At 39.3% G+C, this 20,864-nt stretch overlaps 1 protein-coding gene across 1 annotated transcript in view; it reads left to right on the forward strand.

The window, feature by feature from the left end:
* Positions 1–20,864, forward strand: part of SETDB2 (SET domain bifurcated histone lysine methyltransferase 2) — a 91,529-nt gene that overhangs the window by 9,740 nt on the left and 60,925 nt on the right. The window contains exons 3-4 of the mRNA XM_060194869.1: positions 2,751–2,876; positions 18,335–18,400. Of these exons, the coding sequence (XP_060050852.1) occupies positions 2,751–2,876; positions 18,335–18,400 (192 nt within the window). The remainder of the gene's footprint in view (positions 1–2,750; positions 2,877–18,334; positions 18,401–20,864) is intronic.

The following is a 20,864-nucleotide window of genomic DNA, read 5'->3' on the forward strand; positions in this document are numbered from 1 at the left end:
AGACTTATTCCAAGTAAGATTGAAGACAGCTATATATCGGTAAGTTATCTTTATAACAATCAGTTGTATTTTTTGCTTTAAGTTTATGTTGTTAATCTACAGAATACCCTCTTCTTGCTATATATATATATATATACATATTCTGTGGTTCCAGCAAGTATTTGTGTGAAGTTAAATTCATAATTTGTATATCTAGACCTGCTGTTACTCAGAAGTCTTTGTATCCAGATTATTCACCTGTTTGAATTTCTCACTGCCCCTCTACCTTTATTCCCCACACCAGTGAATACCATTACTGGACACGTGGTTGCCCGAGTAAGAAACTTAGAAATCTCTCTCAGCCTCCTCCTTCCCACTGGATGATCTAAGAAATCTCACCACATTATAAATAATATTTAAAAATCTTGAGAGACTCCCAATAGCCTTTCTTATATAAATGAAATTCTTGGGGCTGGGTGGTGGTGCACCTGGTTGAGTGCACATGTTACAATGTCTAAGGATCTGGGTTTGAGCCCCCAGTCCCCACCTGAAAAAGAAAGCTTTGTAAGTGGTGAAGCAGGGCTGCAGGTGTCTCTCTGTCTCTCTCCCTATCCATCACCCCCCTTTCCCTCAATTTCTGGCTGTCTCTATTGAATAAATAAAATAAAGATAATAAATTAAAAAAAAAAAAGAAATTGCTTAGTGTGGCACACAGGCCTTCTATGTCATAGCACCTAACTGACATCTCTTTTTCTCTTACATTGCATTTATTCTAATAGCTGGAAAGTTGTGTGAATTTTATAAAGAGAATTAAAAGTAAACTTAGTCTTGTGCAGCGCAAAGCAGACCAGAGTGTAAGCAGGGAAACAGTCTCTCCTGAGACTGTTGTAGTCACAGTAACCCTAATTAGTTAGTGGTCCCCTTTGGTTAAGGTGATTTTGCCAGGAAGAGCTAGGACTCTGAGGCCTAAGCCTCTTTTCTTATTATTGCCATCAGGGTTATGGCTGGCTGGGGCTTCATCCCTGCCTGCTCCCAGTGGCCTTTTTTTTTTTTTTAACTTCCTTTCTCTTTTATTAAGACAAAGGAATTGGCGTCGGGAGGGGAACAACACCTGCAGCACTGCTTTACTGTTCATGAAGCTTCTCCCTTGCAGATGGGGAGCTAGAGCTTGAATCTGGGCCCTTGCACATGATAATGTACACTCAACTGGTTGCACTATTCCCCAGGCCCAGCCTAAGCCACTTACAAAGATTTTCATTTTATTGCCAAATGCAGAGGTTTTGGATTTAATCTTTATTAAATAACATATATATTTTACTATATATATTATATTTTAAAATATTTATTGAGCTCTCTACTTAAATCCTCCTAGTAGCTTCTTAAATGTAGCTCCTAAAGTGTAATAAAAGGCTCTAATAATTAAACATTTGTCACTTTTAAGCATGATCCAAGTATGATATTTAAGTTTTGCCATTTTATTTTTTTGCCTCATCATATTTTTGTTTTCATCTTTGAAAGGATTACATTTCTTAAAAGGTATTGACTAAGGGGCTGACTTAACTTGCTAGGCATTCTTCTTCTTCTTAGCGTTTGCCCTTCTTCCGTAGCCAGTCAACAGCATCAGGTTGAGCCTGATGTAAAGTTTTGAGACCTCCTTTGAATCTGGAGAGGTGGCAGTCGTTGACTATGTGGGTCATAGTCTGTCTGTAGCCGCAGGGGCAGTTCGGGTCGTCTCTGGCTCCCCAGTGATGGAACATAGCGGCGCACCGGCCATGGCCTGTTTGATATAGGCTCATATATATGACTTGTGAAAGATAAACATTTTGTTCTGTGTTATTAAAAATTAATGTGTGTGGGGATGGCGGCAGCACAGTGGTTTAAACGCACATGGTGCGAAGCGCAAGGATACTCACTGGAGTGAGTATCCCAGTTCCAGCCCCCGGCTCCTCACCTGCAGGGGAGTCGCTTTACGGGTGGTGAAACATCTGTAGGTGTCTCTCTTTCTTTCTTCCTCTCTGTCTTTCCCATCTCTCTCCATTTCTCTATCCAACAACTACAACATCACCAACAACAATAATAACTACAACAATAAAAACAAGGGCAACAACAAAAAAATAAAAGTTAATGTAAAACATTTAAAAATGTTGTTAGATTTTTGTTTTAGTAATTTTGAGATGTTTTATTCTAAGGCCATCTATTTCTATGCTTAGTGGAACTTAAATTCCTCAGATTTCAAAGGGTGGGGGCATGTATACTTATGCCTTCTACCAGCCAGTTGGTAGAAATAGTCATTCTTCAGTTTTCTAGTCAAGAAATAGTGTCACTATTAAGTGCACATGGCACAAAAGCAAGGACCAGGATAAGGATCCAAGTTTGAGCCCCCGGCTCCCCACCTGCAGGGGAGTCGCTTCACAGGTGATGAAGCAGGTCTGCAGGTGTCTATCTTTCTCTCCTCTCTCCATTTCTCTCTGTCCTATCCAACAACAACAATAAAAAAAAGGGCAACAGAAGGGAAAATAAATATAAAAAAAAGAAAGTCAAGTGTCACTAAAGTTTTCAACATGTTTTTCAATTTGCAGAAATAAGTGAGATGCTTAGCTCATGTTCTCAGTATCTAAATATCTTAAGGAATTAATGGCTAAAATATTTTTCCTTAAGGAAAGTAATAGACCTATTAAATCTTGAATTCATATAGAAATCAAGTAGGTTTTCTGTCATGTGTTTTGGAAAAACTAGTGAATTTCTACACTGCTCAATTATTTTTCTTTCAGGTGATGCAAAAACTTTCTGGATGAAACTGGAAGATGATGGAAAAATAGATTTTATTTTTGAACAAGTACAAAATGTGTTGCGGTCACTGAAACAAAAAATTAAAGATGGGTCTGCCACAAGTAAAGGTATGTCACCTACTGATAGAAAAGTTCTGTTTATACCTGGTTGAGCACATATGTTACCTTGTGCAAGGCCCCAGGTTCAAGCCCCTGGTCCCCACCTGCAGGGGAAAAGCTTCACAAGTAGTAAAGCAGGGCTGCAAGTATCTCTCTGATTTTCTCCCTCTCTGTCTCCTCCTTTCAATTTCTGGCTGTCTCTATCCAATAAATAAATAAAGATAATAAAGAAATACTTTTTAAAAATACTTTTTTATGTGCTCTGCTTCTATATAGAGAAAAAAGTGTTTTTTTGTTTTTCTTCTTCAAAATGGTTTTATTGAGAGAGAGAATGAAGCATAACTCAGATGTGATGTTAGGGTTTTGACTTGGGACTTTATGTATTGCCCTAGACATTGCGCCTGCCTGCATTCCTTTTTTTTTTTTTTTTAAACTTTCCTAACAGAGCTCATCTTTGCATTATGGTGGTGCAGGAGATTTAACCTTGTGACCTGGTAGCCTCAGACTTGAGAGTCTCTTTACATACCATTATTATGCCTTATATTCAGAGTCTCAGCCATGAAAGTCACTTGCATAACCATTTTGTTGTCTCCCCAGCATTAATATTGGTTCCTTTCTTTTTAATTTTTTTTTATGTGAATAGACTTCCTTTCCCCCCCCACCCCCACCCCCCCGAACTCTACTCAGCTCTGGCTTATAGTGGTGTGGGGGAATTGAACCTGGAACTTTGGAGCCTCAGGCATGAGAGTCTCTTTGCATAACCATTATGCTATCTACCTCCCCCTCCCTGTCTGCCTTTTTTTTTCCTTTTCTTTTTTTTAAATTTATTTAATTAAAATTAAGTAATTTTAATTAATTAATTTTGGGGAATTAATGTTTTACATTCAACAGTAAATACAATAGTTTGAACATGCATAACATTCCCATATTCTCCCCACTTTTTTTTTCTTAATATAAAAATACATGTAATTATTTGTTACTACGTTTGGGTTTTTTTTTTTTTTTTTGTCTCCAGGGTTATCTCTGGGGCTTGGTGCCTACACTATGAATCCACTACTCCTGGAGGCCATTTTTCCCATTTTGTTGCCCTTGTTACCCTTGTTATTGTTGTCATTGCTGTTATTGGATAGGACAGAGAGAAATTGCGACAGAGGGGGAAAGAAGATAGGCACCTGCAGACCTGCTTCCCCGCCAGTGAAGTGACCCCCCTGCAGGTGGGGAGCTGGGGGCTCAAACCGGGATCCTTATGCCGGTCCTTGTGCTTTGCGCCACGTGCGCTTAACCTGGCCCCCCATTAATAAGTTTTTTTCTGCTTTAAATAGCATTTGCTCCACCAGACTCTATGAAGACTCTAGGCAGGTGGTGCAGCACGCTTAGTCAGTTGTTTTTTTTTAAAGATTTTATTTATTTATGAGAAAGATAGGAAAATAGAGAGTCAGACGTCACTCTGGCACATATGCTGCTGGGGGTTGAACTCATGACCTCATGCTTGAGAGTCCAAAGCTTTACCTCTGCGCCACCTCCCAGACCACTGCTTAATCAGTTTTTAATGGGTCACCTGTGTGTAAACACTTGTTTGGTCAACTCGGAGGACAGACTAACCTCAGTCCTATGTTCAGGTTTTAACCTGTTGTGTTGTAATGAGGTGGGCCTTTAAAGTGAATTTAGCTTGCTCTATTGGTTAGATGATAAATAAAAAGGTTCTGAAGACCAAAAAAATAGCATTTGCCCTACCAATCTTCTGAACACAAGGCTTCCATTTGTTAGAAATAAGTTTACTTGTTCACCCCCAAGAACCCGGAAGGAAAGGCAAGAAGCAAAACATTCTGATTCTGCAAAATCAGAATCAGCCTGGGTCCACCATGTTGGCTTACACTGGCTGGAGACAACAACCAAGTAGATATTCTCCAATGTAAAATTCCTACTCAGTTTCTTCATTGGCCGGATACTCTTAAGGTCACAATCTTGTCTAGGTGTGTAGCAACAGAAAAACAACACTTCAAACACATCTTTTGTCGTGCTGCGCCGCGGAGAAGAGAGAGAGGAGATCCAGAGCGAAGAGGGGACACAAATCTTTATTTGCGCTGGCACCTCAGAGTTGGGTGAGAGAGAAGCAGGTTGGGTCACATGGAGGTAGCAAAAATGGCCGCCTCACGCAGTAACCTTTCCTGTGTCTAAACACCGAAGTGAAGAGCAGAGCCAGCAGAGAGCGAGGTGCAGAAAAAGAAGGGCTTTTATGGGAGTAGCTCTCTCGAGAATGGGAACGGGGAGGAGTAACCATAGCACTCCAGGGTAGGATAATAACTTGTGAGAATGGGAAGGGGGAGGAGTAACCAGAGCACTGCAACTATTGCCAGGGAATAGACAATGCCCTGAGGGCACAGCATGGCGGAACAGGCACTCCGAGAATGTCCCAACTCTCGCTGGAACTAGCAATAGCCTGAGGGGACACCATGGCAGATGTAACTGCATCTGCACAATTTCCCAGCAATCTTTCATCATTCTTTAGTTATTTAGTTATTGATAGAGATCATTCTCTGTCTCTTAGGGGTTCTGTCTGAGTTTGGTGGATAATGGGTAGGGACTTTTTTATTGTGAGATTAAGCTCTTTGTATATATTTGTTGGCCACTCTTTCTGGAACGCCCCTGGTGGGGGTCAGCCGAGTAGGGATGAAACACTAATATAATATGTGTCCTATTCTGATTCTTTATATATTAATACCTTGGAAATAAAAGTCTTCAATTTTACACATTCAATAAAGACATTTGGTTCAACAATTCAAGAGGTTTTTTTTTTCCTTCCTCTTCTGTCTTCAGTTTGTGTTGGTTGTAGAATATAAAACTTAAGGGGGTCGGATGGTAGCACAGCAGGTTAAGTGCATGTGGTGTTTTAAGGATCCCAGTTGGAGCCCCCAGCTCTCCACCTGCAGGGACCTCACTTCACAGGTGGTGAAGCAGGTCTGCAGGTGTCTATCTTTCTCTCCCCCTTTCTTTTTATTATTATTATTATTATTACTATTTTTTTTTTATTTAAGAAAGGATTAATTAACAAAACCATAGGGTAGGAGGGGTACAACTCCACACAATTCCCACCGCCCAATCTCCATATCCCACCCCCTCCCCCAATAGCTTTCCCATTCTCTATCCCTCTGGGAGCATGGACCCAGGGTCATTGTGGGTTGCAGAAGGTAGAAGGTCTGGCTTCTGTAATTGCTTCCCCGCTGAACATGGGCGTTGACTGGTCGGTCCATACTCCCAGTCTGCCTCTCTCTTTTCCCTAGTAGGGTGGGTCTCTGGGGAAGCTGAGCTCCAGGACATATTGGTGGTGTCTTCAATCCAGGGAAGTCTGGCCGGCATCCTGATGACACCTGGAACCTGGTGACTGAAAAGAGAGTTAACATACAAAGCCAAACAAATTGTTGAGCAATCATGGACCCAAAGCTTGGAAACGTGGAGAGGAAGTATTAGGGAGGTACTCACTGCAAACTCTAGTGTACTTCTGCTTTCTTACTTTGGTGCCATACTCCAAACTCAGTCAATTTCTTTTTTTTTTTTTTTAATTTTTTAAAAATATTTATTTCCTTTTTTTTTTTTTTTAATTTTTTTTTATTAAAGAAAGGATTAATTAACAAAACCATAGGGTAGGAGGGGTACAACTCCACACAATTCCCACTGCCCAATCTCCATATCCCACCCCCTCCCCCGATAGCTTTCCCATTCTCTATCCCTCTGGGAGCATGGACCCAGGGTCATTGAGGGTTGCAGAAGGTAGAAGGTCTGGCTTCTGTAATTGCTTCCTCGCTGAACATGGGCGTTGACTGGTCGGTCCATACTCCCAGTCTGCCTCTCTCTTTCCCTAGTAGGATGGGTCTCTGGGGAAGCTGAGTTCCAGGACACATTGGTGGTGTCTTCAATCCAGGGAAGTCTGGCTGGCATCCTGATGACACCTGGAACCTGGTGACTGAAAAGAGAGTTAACATACAAAGCCAAACAAATTGTTGAGCAATCATGGACCCAAAGCTTGGAAAAGTGGAGAGGAAGTATTAGGAAGGTACTCACTGCAAACTCTAGTATACTTCTGCTTTCTTACTTTGGTGCCATACTCCAAACTCAGTCAATTTCTGCTTTGCGTTTCTACTTCTTTTTTTTTTTCTTACATGCATAACATTCCCCAGATTCCCATTTAACAATACAACCCCCACTATTTCATTCATCATCTTTTCATGGACCTGTATTCTCCCCACCCGCCCACCCACCCCAGAGTCTTTTACTTTGGTGTAATACTCCAATTCCATTTCAGGTTCGACTTGTGTTTTCTTTTCTAATCTTGTTTTTCAACTTCGGCCTGAGAGTGAGATCATCCCGTATTCATCCTTCTGTTTCTGACTTATTTCACTCAACATGATTTTTTCAAGGTCCATCCAAGATCCGCTGAAAACGGTGAAGTCACCATGTTTTACAGCTGAGTAGTATTCCATTGTGTATATATACCACAACTTGCTCAGCCACTCATCTGTTGTTGGACACCTGGGTTGCTTCCAGGTTTTGGCTATTACAAATTGTGCTGCCAAGAACATATGTGTACACAGATCTTTTTGGATGGATGTGTTGGGTTCCTTAGGATATATCCCCAGGAGGGGAATTTCAGGGTCATAGGGTAGGTCCATTTCTAGCCTTCTGAGAGTTCTCCAGACTGTTCTCCACAGAGGTTGGACCAATTGACATTCCCACCAGCAGTGCAGGAGGGTTCCTTTGACCCCACACCCTCTCCAGCATTTGCTGCTGTTACCTTTTCTGATGTGTGACATTCTCACAGGAGTGAAGTGATATCTCATTGTTGTCTTGATTTGCATTTCTCTGACAATCAGAGACTTGGAGCATTTTTTCATGTGTTTCTTGGCCTTTTGGATCTCTTCTGTGGTGAATATTCTGTCCAAGTCCTCCCCCCATTTTTGGATGGGATTATTTGTTGTCGTTGAGTCTGGCAAGCTCTTTATATATGTTGGTTATTAAACTCTTATCTGATGTATGGCATGTAAAGATCTTCTCCCATTCTGTGAGGGGTCTCTTGATTTGGGTAGTGGTTTCTTTTGCTGTGAAGAAGCTTTTTAATTTGATGTAGTCCCATAGGTTTATACTTGCCTTAGTCTTCCTTGTAATTGGATTCGTTTCATTGAAAATGTCTTTAAAATTTATGCGGAAAAAAGTTCTTCCAATATTTTCCTCTAAGTATCTGATAGTTTGTGGTCTAACATCCAAGTCCTTGATCCACTTGGAATTTACTTTTGTATTTGGTGAAATACAGTGATTCAGTTTCATTCTTCTGCATGTTTCAACCCATTGTTTCCAACACCATTTGTTGAAGAGACTCTGCTTCCCCCATATAATAGTCTGGGCTCCTTTGTCAAAGATTATATGTCCATACGTGTGGGGCCTCATTTCTGGGCTCTCAATTCTATTCCACTGGTCAGTGTGTCTGTTCATGTTCCAGTACCAAGCAGTTTTGATGACAATGGCCCTATAATACAGTTTGAGATCTGGCAGTGTGATGCCTCCGGTTCTGTTCTTTTTTCTCAAGATTGTTTTGGCAATTCTAGGTCTTTTCTGGTTCCAGATAAACATTTGTAGCATTTTTTCTATTCTCCTAAAAAATGTGCTTGGGATCTTGATGGGGATAGCATTAAATTTGTAGATGGCTCTGGGTAATATATTCATTTTGATGATGTTAATTCTTCCAACCCATGAACATGGAATATCTTTCCACTTCTTTGTGTCTTTTTCAATTTCTTTGAGTAGTGACTCATAATTTTCAGTATACAAGTCTTTCACTTCTTTGGTTAGGTTTATTCCTAGATATTTTATTGTTTTTGTTGCTATAGAAAAAGGAACTGATTTCTGGATTTCAATTTCTTCTAACTTAGTGTTTGCATAGAGGAATGCCACTGACTTTTGAATGTTAATTTTATAGCCTGACACATTACTGTATTGCCTGATGATTTCCAAAAGCTTCTTGCTGGATTCCTCTCTCTCCCCCTTTCTGTCTTCCCCTCCTATCTCGATTTCTCTTTTTCTATCCAACAACAATGACATCAGTAACAACAATAATAATAATAACCACCACAACAATAAAAACAAGGGCAACAAAATAGGAAAAAAGGCCTCCAGGAGCAGTGGACTTGTAGTGCAGGCACCGAGCCCCAGCAATAACCCTGGAGATTAAAAAAAAAGTTAAAAGACTTAAAAATAGAAACCTTATTTTTTTATTTGTTATTAATAGTTTATTACAAGATTGTAAGATTACAATTTATAGTTCCACACCACACCCACCACCAGAGTTCTGTACCTTCACCCTCCCACCTCCCAAAGATAACCACCATAGTTTTTGTAAGTCTTAGAGTTCACTTGCTTGTGTTTGTTTAGATTTTTATTTTTTTGGCAAGTTCATGTAAATCAGATCTCTAGATTCCACATATGAGTGAAACCATCTCTTTACTTATTTCACTAAGTATAATCACCTTCAGTTCCATCTACTTTGTCCCAAAGAACACATATCATCTTTTTTTATTTTTTTATTTTTTTGCCTCCAGGGTTATTGCTGGGGCTCAGTGCCTGAATCCATTGCTCCTGGAGTCTTCTTTTTTTTTTCTTTTGTTGCCCTTGTTGCTTTATCCTTGTCGTGGTTACTATTATTGCTGTTATTGTTGGACAAGACAGAGAGAAATGGTGAGAGGAGGGGAGACGGGGAGAGAGAGATAGATACCTGCAGACCTGCTCCACCACTTGTGAATCGACTACCCCACAGGTGGGGAGCTGGGGGCTTGAACCGATCCTTGTGCTTCACGCCTTGTGCGCTTAACCCACTGCGCTACCGCCTGACCCCCACAATATCTTTTTTGATTGCAGAATAATATTCCATGGAATGTATATCCCATAACTTCTTTAGCCAATCATCTGATGATAGGCATTTAGCCTGCTTCCACTCTGGCTATTGTGAATAATGCAGCTATAAACATAGGGTTGAATATGTCCCTTCAAATTAATGCTTTGAGTGTCCACTGGATAAATGCCTAAGAATAGTATTGCTGGGTCATAAGGTAATTCCATTTTTAATTGTTTAAGGACTGTCTATACACTCTTCCAAAGGGGCCATACCAGTCTGCATTCCCACCAGCTATGAAGCAGATTTCCCTTTTCTGCACAACCTCTCCAGCACCTGTCATTTCCTGATTTGTTGATGTAAGCCATTCTCTCAGGTGTGAGATGATGTCTCAATGTAGTTTTTAATTTGCATTTCTCTGATAAGTGAAGTGGAACATTTCTTCAAGTGTATATGGGCCATGCGTATCTCTTTAGTAAACTGTTTAGTTCTTTGACCCACTTTTTTATTGGGTTATTTTGTAGCTCTGTACCAATTCTATGTAGATGTTTGATATCAGTCATTTCTCTGATTGTGATATGCAAATATCTTCTCCCATGTACTTGGTTGCCTAGTTAACCTTGTGTGGTTTGCTTTTGATGTATAGAAGCTTTTTAGTTTCATGTAATCCAATTTATTTACTCTTGTTTTCATTTCCTATGCCCAGGAGGTTGAGTCTCCAAATATATTTGATGTAAAGTCCCTGCAAAGTTTTACCAATATTTTCTTCTTTAAATTTTAAGTGTTTCTGGCCTAATATCTAGATCTTTGATCCATTTTGATTTGACTTTGGTATATCTATAATGTTAGGTGGTGGTTTAGTTTCATTTTTCTACATGTGGCTGTCCAATTTCACCAGCACCATCTGTTGAAGAGACCTTCTTTATCCCATTGAATGATTTTGGACCCCTTTGTCATATATTAGGTGATTGTATATATGTAGGCTCATTTCTGGGCCTCTGATTCTGCTTCATTGATCCAATTAACCATTTTTATTTCATTACCATGATGCATTGATTACTGTTGTTTTGTAGTATAAACTGAAGTTGGGTAGTGTGATACCTCCATATTTTTCCTTATTTCTCAGAAATGCTTTGGCAGTCTCTGACCTTTTGTGGTTCCACACAAATTTTTGGACAAGTTGTTCAATTTGCTTGAAAAATGCCGTTGGAATTTTGATAGGGATTGCATTGAAATTATAGATTACTTTTGGTAGAATGGTCATTTTAATAATGTTTATTCTTCCAATCCAGGAACAAGGAATGTTCTACTTCTGTGTGTCCTTCTTTATTTCTTTTAGCAATGTCTTAATAGTTTTTGTTCTAAAGGTCCTTCACCTTGTTCATAAGATTCACCCCAAGGTATTTTATCACTTTGGGGTCCTATGGGATTGAGTCTTTCATTTCCCTTTCCTCTGACTCCTTGTTTGTATACAAAGATGCCACAGATTTACGTGTATTGATTTTGTATCCTGCTACTCTACTGAATTTAGTATTCCTAGTAGTTTTTTGGTGAAGTCTTTGGGGTTCTCTAGGTATGTCATCAGCAAAAAGTGATAGTTTGATTTCTTCTTTTCCAGTCTGGATACTTTTCATACCTCTTTCTTGTCTGATTGCATTGGCGAGGACCTCAAGAACAATGTAGAATAACAGTGGAGATGGTGGGCATCCTTCTGGCTCCTGATTTTTAGGTGGAAAGCTTTCAGCTATTCCCCATTAAGAATGATGTTAGCTGTATGTTTGTCATTATAAATAGTCTTTAGTGTATTGAGAAATGATCCTTCTATTCCCAGTTTCTGGAGGGCCTTTATCATAAATGAGTGTCAGATCTTGTTCGATACCTTTTCGGCATCAATTGATATGACCATATGATTTTTATCTTCTTTTTTGTTGATATGATGAATTACATTGATTGATTGGCAGATATTGAACCATCTCTGTTTCCCAGCTGTGAATCCCACTTGGCCTTGGTGAATTATTCTCTTGCTATGTTGTTGGATTTGATTTGTCTTGTTCAGGATTTTTGCATCAATATTCATCAGGAGTATAGGTCTATAGTTTTCTTTTCTGATAGAATCCCTTCCTGCTTTGGTGATCAAAGTGATGCTTGCTTCATAGAATATATTTGGTAGTGTTGCCCTTCTTCAGTATTCTGCAATACCTTGAGAACAGGTGTTAGGTCTTCTTTGGAAGTGTTAGAAATGTTGTTAGTAAAGCCCTCTGTGCCTGGACTTTTACTCTTTTGTAGATTTTTTTATTACTTACTTAATTTCTAAACTAGTTTAGTTTGGCTTGTTTAAGCTATCCACTTCCTCTTGGGTTAGGCTTGGCAGGTGGTATGAGTGGAAGTACATCTGTCTCTTCTAGGTTTTCCAATTTACTCCCATAGAGAGGCTCATAATATTCATGTATGATCCTTTGTATCCCCCCATCTTCAGTTTTAATTTCATCTCTCTTGTTCCTGATTGTTTTTTATCATAGCTTTCTTTTTGTGAGTGTAGCCAGTAATTTGCTTCTATTATTTATTCTTTCAGAAAATCAGCTCTTTGTTTCATTAATCTTTTGGGTACTATTTCATTAGTTTTTGCTCTCGTTTTGACTATTCCTCTTGCTGACTTCTGGACCTCTTTGTTGCTCCTTTTCTAGTTGGCTCAGTTGTGAAGTTAGGTAGTTTACTTGAGATCTTTGCTGTTTATTAATATGGGCTTGTATTGCTATAAACATTCCTCTTAGGACAACTTTTGCTGTGTCCCACAGGGTCTGATAGTTGATCTCTTCATTTTTATTGTTCTCCAAGTAATTTTTAAAAAATATTTATTTATTTATTCCCTTTTGTTGCCCCTCTTGTTTCATTGTTGTAGTTATTATTGTTGTTATTGATGTTGTCGTTGCTGGGTAGGACAGAGAGAAATGGAGAGAGGAGGGGAAGACAGAGGGGGAGAGAAAGACAGACACCTACAGACCTGCTTCACTGCTTGTGAAGTGACTCCCTTGCAGGTGGGGAGCCGGGGGCTCAAACCGGGATTCTTACACCGGTCCTTGCACTTCGCGCCACCTGCACTTAACCTGCTGTGCTACTGCTGACACCCCTCCAAGTAATTTTTATTTACTTTTTTTTTATTTCTTCACTGACCCAAGTATTACTCAGAAGTGTACTATTTATTTAGTCTCCATAGTTTGGATGTATTTCTTTGTTTCTTTTGGTGGTTGATTTCCTTTTTTATTGTTATTACTTTATTTATAAAATAAAAAATATTGACAAGACCATTGCATAAGAGGGGTACAGTCCCACACAGTTCCCACTACCAGAGTTCTGTATCGCATCCCCTCACTTGAAAGCTTTATCCCTCTAAGAGTATGGACCCAGGATCATTATGGGGTGCAGAAGGTGGAAGTTCTGACTTTTGTAATTACTTCTTCGCTGAACATGGACATTGGCAGGTTGATCCATATTCCCTGTCAGTCCCTATCTTTCCCTAGTGGGGCAGGGCTCTGGAGAGGTGGGGCACCAGGGTACATTGGTGAGGTCTTCTGTCCAGGGAAATCAGGTTGACATCATGGTAGCATCTGCAGCTTGGTGTCTGGAAAAGCACTAAGATATAAAGCAGAACAATTTTTTTAATAGAAGCATAAAGGCAAGAATATAGTGGGTGAGTTTTGGGCTCTCCATTTTGGAAAAAGCTAGTAGGTATATTTTAGGTATATTCCAAAGGGACCATGACTTTACTAATTTTTGCCTGAGTCTCACAGCTAACATGCAAGTGGACCAAAGGTCTTGTCTGGGGAGATGGTGTCAGAGTTGGAAATAGGACTAGAAAGCTGGATCAGGGCAGAGAATATGTCCCAAATATGGGAAAAGTATATGTAAATATCATTTTATGGTGTCTTTTTTTTTTAGGTCTTTCTACTTGCTTGCTGTTTTGGATCACTGTAAACTTTTGCTTTTAGGTGTATATTTTCCACTAACTGTGGGTATGTGTGCACGTGTTCTGTCTCATGGGCCCTGATGTATATCTAGGTTCTGTGGCTTTGTTAGGAGGTGCACCACCCAATTTGGAATCGAGGATATTAAAATAGCTGTTCCTGCCCTTTGTTTGCATTATTGCCTTGGAATATCTTGTTCCAGCCTGTCACCTGGAGCTTCTGTTTGTCTTTCTTTTGGATGTATGTTTCCTGGAGACACAGAATAGATGGGTCTTGCTTTTTATTCCACTCAGTGACTCTGAATCTTTTGACTGGTGAATTTAAGCCATTAACATTTAGGGTGATTATTGATAAAAGAGGTTTGCCTATAGCCGTTCAAGGTTTTGATTCAAGGTTGCTTTATGTTCTTGTTGACTCTTTTTCTGTTTGTTTCTATTTATTATTTTGTGGATGATTTTCTGTAATGGTCTTATCTATTGTGTACATTTTTTTCTATTTGTCTTTGTGCTATATTTAGTTTTGTTGTTATCTTGAATATTATGTCTAACTTACAATACCTAGAATAGTCAGGGGCCAGGCAGTGGTGCACTGGGTTGAGTGCACATAATTCAAAGTGCAAGAACTCATATAAGGTTCATATCCTCATTCAAGCTCTTGCTCCCCACCTGCAGGGGGTTGCTTCACAAGTGGTAAAGCAGGTCTGCAGGTATCTATCTTTCTGTCTCTCTATCTTCCCCTCCCCTCTCAGCTTCTCTCTGTTCTATCCAAAAAAAAATTTTTTTTTAATATGGCCACAGGAGCAGTGGATTCATAGTGCAGGCACCGAGCCCCAGTGGTAACCCTAGAGGCAAAAAAAAAACAACGGTATCTACAAAAGCCTTTTTCAATTTGGCCTTGGTGAACCAACATTGGTATGTGTCATTCTATTTTGCTCTTCCCTTTCCTGAGTCCGGTTTACCTGTTGTTGTGTTCCTAGTTCTATTCTAATACTGATAATAATTTTAAAAGTTGGGATTCCTTTGCTGCTTCTCTTCATGTTAAACTCCTTGTAGTAACTCTTGCTAGGCAGGGTTGTGGCAAATTCCTTCAGTTTCTGAATGCTTGAATAAAACTTATATATTATATATTCTCCCTCATATTTGAAGGCTAGTTTAGCAGGATACAAAGTTTGTGACTGGCAATTCTTTTTTTTTTCTTATTGGGAGGATTAATGGTTTACAGTCGACAGTAAAAATACAGTAAGTACTTTGTATATGTGTAACATTTCTCAGTTTTCCATATAACAATCTCTGTTATGTTTTTCACATAACAATCCACATAACAATCACATAACAATAACTGGCAATTCTTACCTTTTAGTACTTTAAATATGCCATTCCACTTCCTCTTTGCCTCTAGGATTTGTAATGAAAGCCTGATGGTTCTACCTTTGTATGTGACTTTCTTCATCTCCCTGGTTGCCTGCAGTAATTTTTCTTTGTCCCTGGTTTTGTATAGTTTTACATTTATATATCATTGGTGTGAATCATTTTGGACTCATACATTTAGGTGTGCATTCACCTTATCGGATTTCTATATTTTTAACATTGCTCAGATATGGAAATTTTTCTGCTAAAATTTCTTTTACTATATTCTCTAATTCTTTCTGTCTCTCTTCTCCCTCAGAGATTACAATAACTCTGATTTCATCTTTCTGATGGACTCTGCTATTTTGTAGAGTAATGCTTCATTTTTCTTTTTTAAATATTTATTTATTCATTCCCTTTTGTTGCCCTTGTTGTATTTTATTGTTATATTGTTATTGATGTCATTGTTGTTGTTATTGATGTCATTGTTGTTGGATAGGACAGAGAAATAGAGGAGGGGGAGACGCTTCACCATCTATGAAGCGACTCCCCTGCAGGTGGGGAACCTGGGGGTCAAACTGGGATCCTTGTGCTTTGTGCTATGCGCTTAACCTGCTGTTCTACCGTCTGACTCCCGCTTCATTTTTTCTTAAACCTTTCCTCTCCAAGAGTTTTAAATTCACAGTGTTGTGATTGTGTCTAGGGTTGCTGTTCTTTTCTCTACCAGCTTAAGTCTACTTTCAAGGTCTTACCTCAGCCTGAACTGTTTTCAAAGTGTCCTTTTAGGTCCTGCAGTTCTGTTTGGATTTTTTTTTTCTGTACTTTATAATTTTCTTGTAAAATACTTGCTGAGTTCTTGAAGCTTAACTTTACTTTCTTGAAGTTTTCTGAACTCTTATCTCCATCTTTTTGTTTTTTCTAGATCTGAGTCTGTCTGGTCATTTGGGGGTCCTGTCATTGCTGTCTGTATTTCTGTTTCCTCATTTAGTGTGGACATTATTATTATTGTGCCAGCAGGAGGTGCTGTGGCTAAAGTGTTTGATCTCCTTGTATATCTTGATAGGGCAGGGGAGACTTTATCCTGAGTTACCAGCAGGCTCTGTGACCTTGATGTCAATACAGGGTCTCCCTACTGCTGTTCCACCCTCTCTGGGGCAACAGCAATAACAGCAATGGAGACTGGAGAAGTCATGGTTGTAAACTGGTGAGTTTTTAGGAGATCTTTTTTTTTTTTTGTGCCTTTTAAAAAAAAGATATTCCCTTTTGTTGCCCTTGTTATTGTATTGTTGTAGTTATTATTGATGTCGTTGTTGGATAGAACAGAGAGAAATGGAGAGAGGAGGGGGAAGACAGAGAGGAGGAGAGAAAGACATCAGCAGACCTGCTTCACCGCTTGTGAGGCGGCTCCCCTGCAAGGTGGGGAGCCAGGGGCTCGAACGGAGCCTTAATGAAGGCAGGTCCTTGAGCTTCGCGCCACGTGTGCTCAACCCGCTGCGCTACAGCCCGACTCCCGGTTTTCTTTCTTTTTAACAATGTTTTTGTTGCTAAAATTCAGACCTGGAAATGGTGTGTTTCAGCCGCAGATCTAATTTGGTGCCTGTCATCGCGTAGTTTTTAGTCCTGGGAATCACTGACTCCCTTTCTGTCCACAAGCCACACGTATCTGTACTCAGTTGTAGCTTAGATGATTTTCCTTTTTTTAAATATTTGTTTCTTTAACTTGGATCCAGAAGTGGTGCACCTACCAAAGTCCCAGTCTGGTGCCAGCTATCTGTGAGTATGGCTGTTAATCCTGGAATTGACTCCCTCACCCCTTTTCTGTCCACAAGCCACATGTGTCTGTACTCAGCTGTGGCTTGGTGAGTTTTTGGAGAGATCCTGGTCATATTTTCTTGAGTTTTCAGGTGATTTTCGTTGCTTTTCCTAGTTGATGAGAGAAAACGTGGCTGTTGCTACTGTATAGCCACACACACAGACACACACCCCTTTTTTTAAGTTTATTTAACCTGAGCACTGCTCCTTTCTGGCTTTTGGTGGTGGTGGGGATTGAACTTGGGACATTTAGTGCCACAGGCATGGAAGTTTTTTTTTCATAACCACTATGCTATCTCTCCAGCCAGCTGGCTACATCTTCTCAAGGAGATCGCTTTTTAAAAATACTTTAAAATACTTTAAAAATTAAAGTACTCGGAGTCGGGCGGTAGCGCAGCGGGTTAAGCACACGTGGCTCAAAACGCAAGGACCGGCTTAAGGATCCGGGTTCCAGCCCCCGACTCCCCACCTGCAGGGGAGGTCTGTAGGTGTCTATCTTTCTCTCCCCTTCTCTGTCTTCCCCTCCTCTCTCCATTTCTCTGTCTTATCCAACAATGACGACATCAACAACAACAATACAACAACAATAAAAAACAACAAGGGCAAAAAAGGAAAAATAAAATAGAAAAATTATTAAAGTACTTTAAAATTTTTAAATTTAAAAATACTTATAAAATGTTGTTGTCACTGGAGTTTCACTGTTCCTGCACAACTTTTTTAGCTTGAAAGAGAAATAGGGGTAGGAAGTAGTGGGGAAGAGGTATAATGGCATAGTCTCTGGCATGGTAAGGGCCAGACTAAAACATGGGTTACAGGTATGGCAAAAACAGACACACTACCCAAGTGAGCTATTTTGCTAAAAGATAGAAACACCGGGGTTCTGCACAGCTCTGAAATATGTTGTACCAGGAATTAAATGTGGAACCTCATAAGGCAAGGAAATCCATGTCTCTACCTCTTGAGCCACCTGCCTGATTGCTCCCAGACTATTCTTAATACTTTTGGAATATTTTATGATATTAATCTATGGTATGTTTTTCTAATAATTTAGCACTATTTTTCATTTTAATATTTCCCTTTATGTGTTTATGAGTCAGATATATTTCAAGGTTTTTTTTTTTTTTGTCTGTTTTTTGCCAAAGCACTGTGCAGGTCTGGCTTGTGGTGGTGTGGGAGATTGAACCTGGGACCTCAGAATCCCAGGTCTGAGAGTCTTGTTTGTATAACCATTATGCTATCTCTTCCACCCTAAATATCTTGTTTAATTCTGGTTCTACCATTTACTAGCAGAATGACATGAAATAAGTAGTTTAACATAGAATCCTCAATTTCTTGTTTTTAGTGTAGATAATCATAAGAACTTCTCAGAGTTGTAAACATCAGATTGAGATAGATTAGATAAGATGCTTAGCACAGTGAATAAAGGTGATACTGATGCTAATTGTTGTTATTCTGTTTTTCATTTAACAGAATACATTCAAGCAATGATTCTAGTGAAGGAAGCAACGATAGGTAACAGTTCCACACTGAAAAAAGGTATGTACACTTAAACCCAGTCTAAAGTATTCTATAATTTCTTGATTTTTAAGCAAGGCAGCCTTAATTATGTCACTTTAACTTATAATAACTTAAAATAAATGTAAGCCAGTCAGGGACGTGACTCAGAAGGTAAAACACATGCCTTAACAGACATAAGGCCCTGGGCTTGAATAGTAGCACTGTATATGATAACAGTGCTTGGTTTCTGTCATTCTTTTTCTTTCACAAACTAAATAAATCAGTCATTAAAAAAATATTTTAGGGGCCATGTTGTGGCACACCTGGTTGAGCACACATGTTACAGTATACAAGGACCCAGGTTCAAGGCCCCAGTCTATCTACAGTGGGGGTAGTTTCACAAGTGGTGAAGCAGGACTGCAGGACTGTAGGTCTTTCCCTCTCTCTCTCTCTCTCTACCTCGCTACCACAGCCCTGCTCACCTCTGGTTTATGGTGGTACAGGGGATTGAACCTGGGACTTTAGAGTCTCAGGCATGAAAGTCTCTTTGCATAACCATTATGCTATCAACCCCCCCCAACTATTCTGTCTCTATCATATAAACAAACAAGTAAAAAAATTAAATAAAAGTCCAGAGATAGGAAATATGCATCATACTAAGACTTATAGGAAAGAATAAATAAATCTGTGTCTTCTTTAAAATAGATTTTCCTGGGGCCGGGCAGTGGTGCACGAGGTTAAGTGCACATAGTATGAAGCACAAGGACCTGTGCAAGGATACCAGTTTGAGCCTCTGGCTCCCCACTTGCAAGGGGGTTGCTTCACGAGTGGTGAAGCAGATCTGCAGATGTCTTTCTATCTTTATGTATCCCCCTCTATCTTCCCCTCCTCTCTCAATTTCTCTCTTTTTTTCCCCAAAATATCAGAGAAGAAAAAAATGGTCACAGGAACAGTAGATTCATAGTGCAGATACTGAGCCTCAGCAATAACCATGAAACAAAATAATAATAATAAAATATATTTTCCTTTAAGGACCCTGGTGGTGACATACCCTGTTAAATGCACATATCACCATGTGCTAGGACCCCAATTTGAGCCCCTGCTCCCCAACTGCAGGGGAGAAGCTTCACAAGCAGTGAACCAAATATTGCAGGTGTCTCTCTGCTTCTCTCCCACTCTTATCTCCCTCTTCCCTCCCAGTTTCTGTTTGTCCTAACAAATAAAGAAAAAAAGGGTGGGAGGGCTGACAGGAGCAGTGGATTTGTTGTTCAGGCACCAAGCCCCAGCAGTAACCCTGCTAACAATAAAGAAATTAAAATAAATTAAACATAAAAATTAAATAAAACATATTCTCCTTTAGACGGACAAGTATAGGGGCCAGGAATTGGTGCACTTGTGAGAGTGTACACATTACCTTGCCCAAGGATCCAGATTCAAGCCCCTGATCCCTCATGCAGGGGAAACGTTTCAATATCGTGAAACAGTATTAGAGTCTCTTTCTCCATCTCTGTCTTCCACATTCCTCTGTTTCTCTATATCCAATAAATAAGTAAATACAAAATATTATTAAAAGGACAAATAGAATTCTTAAAATCCAAACCTGACTATAAACCCACATTATGTAAGGAACAATACTAAAAAACTTTTTTTTTCAATTTTCCTTTTTAAATTATCTTAATTTATTTATTGGATAGAGACAGCCAGAAATAGAGAGGTCAGGGAGTATTAGAGAGGGAGAGAGACAGATAGACACCTGCAACACTGCTTCACCACTCACAAAGCTTTCCTCCTGCAGGTGGGGACCAGGGTCTTGAACCACAGTCCTTTGAACAGTGTAACATGTGCTCAACCAGGAGTGCCACCACTTGGCCCCAGATGATATATTTTAGTAGAATATATTCAGTGGGATTTTTTTTAATTTCCCAGTTATTGCTAAGCTTCCACTCATATAGACTGTTCACAAATTTATTTTAGAAGTATGGGAACAAAGATAATATACCAGACTTAAAGAAAAAAATGAAGGAATACTAAAAGTGACTGGATATCAGCTTTCTTTAGTACTAACAAACTTGGCAGAATGTTACTGAAGCACGAAGTGTCCCATTCTTGCATGGTAGTTGAGAAAGTATAGGGTATAGATAAGTATGGGGAATTGTGTGGAAGTGATAATAAACAGACCATATGATATTGTACATTTTTAAAAGAAAATAAAAATTGGAGTCACATTGTGAGAATCACTGTCCTATAATTTGTAATCGATCAGCAATTTTCTAAAGTGTTAGATAGTAAAACATTTGCTAAATTTTAGTGAATATTGCTAAATATTGACAATTTTAAGTCTCTTTTAAAAGAAACTTGTTCAAAATTTATTTTCACGTATAATTTTTTAAAATAATATGTATTTTTGCCACCAAGCTTATCTTTCAGGTGCCTGCTGCCTTCAGGAAGACTCCACTGTTCCCAGTGACAATTTTTTTCTTTCTTTTTTTTTTTTTTGATAGAG

Source organism: Erinaceus europaeus, chromosome 7 (assembly GCF_950295315.1).
Source record: "Erinaceus europaeus chromosome 7, mEriEur2.1, whole genome shotgun sequence".
In the NCBI taxonomy this organism is placed as follows: domain Eukaryota; kingdom Metazoa; phylum Chordata; class Mammalia; order Eulipotyphla; family Erinaceidae; genus Erinaceus; species Erinaceus europaeus.